The sequence below is a fragment of the Limulus polyphemus genome, unplaced genomic scaffold (genome assembly GCF_000517525.1).
Source record: "Limulus polyphemus unplaced genomic scaffold, Limulus_polyphemus-2.1.2 Scaffold7836, whole genome shotgun sequence".
Classification (NCBI taxonomy): Eukaryota; Metazoa; Arthropoda; class Merostomata; order Xiphosura; family Limulidae; genus Limulus; species Limulus polyphemus.
This window is the reverse complement of record NW_013673446.1, coordinates 31255-35730: the sequence shown is the minus strand read 5'-3', so window position 1 is coordinate 35730 and position 4476 is coordinate 31255. Positions and strand designations below refer to the sequence as shown.

The 4476-nt window shown below is 34.4% G+C and overlaps 1 protein-coding gene across 1 annotated transcript in view; it reads left to right on the top strand.

Annotated features, from left to right (window-relative positions):
* Nucleotides 1–456: 456 nt before the first annotated feature.
* Nucleotides 457–4476, top strand: part of LOC111089914 — an 8506-nt gene continuing 4486 nt past the window's right edge. The window contains exons 1-3 of the mRNA XM_022403173.1: nt 457–615; nt 1425–1685; nt 2917–3075. Of these exons, the coding sequence (XP_022258881.1) occupies nt 1535–1685; nt 2917–3075 (310 nt within the window). The 5' untranslated portion in view covers nt 457–615; nt 1425–1534. The remainder of the gene's footprint in view (nt 616–1424; nt 1686–2916; nt 3076–4476) is intronic.

The following is a 4476-nucleotide window of genomic DNA, read 5'->3' as shown; positions in this document are numbered from 1 at the left end:
GATACATCATTTATTACGACCATGGTTTCTGATGATGCCTTTACTTGCGAAACCATGGTCGTAATAAATGATGTATCTGTGAAACGTACAATTGTCTTGTTTTTCCTCAGTTCTTTAACTAATTTTAAGTTGGATTATGTAAACAGTTTTACACTCGATGAAATTAACTACTAACATAATTTCTGTATAATGACTTCAGTTATCAGTAAAATATGTGGTGACATCATAACACAACTTTAGTCATCGATCTTCCAATTAGCTAAGACGGGCGGTGAAATAACAACATAACTTCAATATGATGATTTCAAGGTTGTTGAGAAACGTTAATACAAATCTGTTAGTTAAGTTTCCTACGTCTTTAAGATCCATTTTAATACTGATGTACAGTTAACACACAATGTAATTTTACAATCTTGGTTTTTGTTTTAGGCCGAAATTAAGATCTTGCTGCATAATTGCAAATACAGCAAATCTCTTTAATATTAATTGCTTCTTTAACAGGTGTTGCTAATATACAGACTAGAAAACAACACCCTTCACCAACCTTATCTACAGCTAGCAGTAACAGCAGCACATCGGAAGGAAAGAAGTCAGTTAACACAGGACAAAAGTTTGGTAATTAGGATTTTATTCTAATAACAGCAAGGGTACCCAACTGATGTAACAGTTGATGTAACTGATGTATTTGTAGTAGATGTGTAAGAAGGGTATATTTAATGAGCTGTAGTGATTGCCAGGTTTCACTCTTAAGCAGGGGTATACTGGCAATTTTTTAACAACCGGTTCTGATTAAGGACAAAATTCTGTGATACATCAAAATAAACTTACTCTAATTTGTGAAACGTATAATAGTTAATAGTAAGGAAAATAAGATCTTTTTTGTACCATTTCAAGATACGTTTCTATTGACTACTAAATATTTGTTAAAAATCAATAAATGGTTCGGTGATCCAATCAAAATTCAACAACTGGTTCGGGGTGAACCGTACCAAACCGGCCCCAGCACACCCCTGCTCTTAAGTACACGGCTTGTTTTAATGGAAAGTTAATATTAGTCATATACATTGTAATATTGTGCTAACGTAATACATAAGGTGTTAGTAGAATTTACTTGATTGTGTATAAAACGTTCTTTTGGAATTTTTAACATCATAATTAACATCTTAATGAAGAATTAGTGATATTAAGCTCCTAATTAGAATATACTAGTTGTATTGTTTTCTTAACCCTGAACATCTGTTTCTATGCTTTTATTCTGTTAATAGTTTTAATATTGCAAGTGAGAGAAAATATTAAAGTAAATTAGCTTTTAAACTATAAATTGGGAAAAAAAAAATTATTTGTGTTTTGACCATTACATGATAAATTATTCTTTGTCTGCTATGTATTTTAGTTTGTACTGAATGTATTTTTCTATTTCTCAGGTGCAGAATCACCTCAGGCTGTTAGGAAATTATTAGCTCTTTCTGACCACACCAAGCTTCGCCCTTACCAACCTACTAGACACTCTCATTCTCCCTCACGCTCTCCAAATATGGCTCGACGATGGCAAGAGAATGGGCATAACCACGGTCGCTCTCACAGTGACACCCACAGCCCATCTAAGCTTCCAGTAGATCTATCAGCAGAGAGTTCTAGCGTGACTGGTCTAAAGCAACTTCCACTACGTAAATCACAGACATCGGGTAAGTTAATGTTAGTTGTGATTTGATTACACTGTTTGTAAATCACAGACATCGGGTAAGTTAATGTTAGTTGTGATTTGATTACACTGTTCGTAAATCACAGACATCGGGTAAGTTAATGTTAGTTGTGACTTGATTACACTGTTTGTAAATTCTAGACAAAGTGCATTCCACTCTATGGGTAAGACATAACGAAAGAAGCACTTGCCACAAGGTGGCTCACACTGTAAAATCTTAGTTTGCTTTTAAGACTAACACAAACACTTTTATTAAGTTCTAACTCCTTACAGCATCTTTTTTTTTCTTGGGAAGTTTGAAGTTTCTAAGAGTTACTGGTTTGATAGTTCAGAGAAATGAAGACCTAATTTCTTGAAAAGAGAATCTAACTTTCTATAAAACTTTATTTTTCAAATATTAATCATGATAAAAGAGTTTTGCCTTTTTTGTACCAATAATAATTACTGCTTTATTTTTCCAGTTATTCATGTTATCGTTTTTAAGATTCTATAAATTAAAATCTTTACAGTTAAATAAAGGTTAGGTTATTTTAATTTCAGCCAAGAACTGTTAAAGTTAGGGTTAGAGCACACATAGCATTGTGAAAAAAAAAAGGCCTTCAGAGATAAAAGAAATAAATTTCGTTTTTACAGAACAATCATTTGGTTCATTTTATTGTAGTTGTTACGTATTGTGGCATTTCATTGTTCATTCAAAATTTTTTCCTCTCAAACGTGTTTTTTTTTCTCTTGAAAACCATTTTTCTTAAAGCATCAGGTTAGGTTTTGATAATCATTGATATTTTATGTTTAACCCAATAATATAAGGGATTTTATAATGTTACATACTCAATTTTTGATAAATACAGTGCTTTTTTTTTGGTTAGCAAAAAAAATAAAACTTAAAGATCTTAAGAAAGTTGTTGTTTAGAGAGTATTTTAGGCACAATAAAGGTGTGACTTTTAATGAACTGTTCTTACCAGCTTCTACAGAAAGACAACATTTCAGTTGTTTATATTAAGGCTTTTTTAGATCGAAATTGGGAGGAACTAATTAACAGAAAGAAAATACATAGTTAACAATTTCGACTTCTATCTGAAGAATGTTTTGGTAATGATGTAGGTCAAAGACATTACTAACAAGACTGTTACAATTCATAAACTTAGTGTATATGCTGCATTAGCATAGCACTGATTGGTTGAGGCAGATACAAATAACTCTCACATTTTCATAGGATCAGTCACATCGACAGACAGCAGCAGTGGAGGAAGCTTTCAGTATCAACATAGTTACGATGTGGACTCTAGTAATAATTCTGTAGGTTTTGACAACCATAGCAACAGCTCTATTGGATCATCAAACTCACCTCTGCAACACCAGCATTTTCACTATGGTGAGTCAAACAAGTGTATGATAATCTTTAGTCAGATTAAAGATTTTATAAAATGTCAAAACTATGATTAAGGTAAACAAACCACTAAAGTACTTAGCTTGTTCATAAATAATTGGTTTCTGAGATATTGAGTTATAGCCTGAGCTAAGTGATGAAATAATGAACATATCAAGAAAAATATATGGCCATTGAAGAAGATTATAAATTAGTGATCTAAGTACTGCACAGGTATGACACTAAGTGATCTAAGCACTGCACGCGTATGACACTAAGTTATCTAAGCACTGCACGCGTATGACACTAAGTGATCTAAGCACTACATGTGTATGACACTAAATGATCTAAGCACTGCATGCGTATGACACTAAATGATCTAAGCACTGCATGCGTATGACACTAAATGATCTAAGCACTGCATGCATATGGTGATTTGCTCCATGGTATGCTTGTGTTTATAGTTGTTACTGTATAATAATAGCTTCATTGGCACAGTGATGAGTCTAAAGGCTAATAATGCTGATAACCAGCCCATTGTGTAACTTTGTACTTGACAATATACAAACTAAAAATTACAACAACAGGGACTCTGCAACAACCTCTGGGATTGACACCTAGTATTCAAATTAACTCAACAGCATGGGGAATAAGTTGGAATCTCATTCACAGCTGAAACTTTACATGTTACACTTACCTGTATTGTCACTTCATTGGGCACTCCATGCTTCCATGACTGTGTTGTTTGTTACTTTACTGGGCACTTCATCTTCCATCACTGTGTTGTCTGTTACTTCACTGGGCACTTCATGCTTCTATCACTGTGTTGTTTGTTACTTCACTGGGCACTTCATGCTTCCATCACTGTGTTGTTTGTTACTTCATTGGACACTTCATGCTTCCATCACTGTGTTGTTTGTTACTTCACTGGGCACTTCATGCTTCTATCACTGTGTTGTTTGTTACTTCATTGGACACTTCATGCTTCCATGAGTGTGTTGTTTGTTACTTCAGTGGACACTTCATGCTTCCATCACTGTGTTGTTTGTTACTTTACTGGGCACTTCATCTTCCATCACTGTGTTGTCTGTTACTTCACTGGACACTTCATGCTTCCATCACTGTGTTGTTTGTTACTTCACTGGACACTTCATGCTTCCATCACTGTGTTGTTTGTTACTTCACTGGACACTTCATGCTTCCATCACTGTGTTGTTTGTTACTTCACTGGGACACTTCATGCTTCTATCACTGTGTTGTTTGTTACTTCACTGGACACTTCATGCTTCTATGACTGTGTTGTTTGTTACTTCACTGGGCACTTCATGCTTCCATGACTGTGTTGTTTGTTACTTCACTGGGCACTTCATGCTTCCATGACTGTGTTGTTTATTACTTCACTGGGCA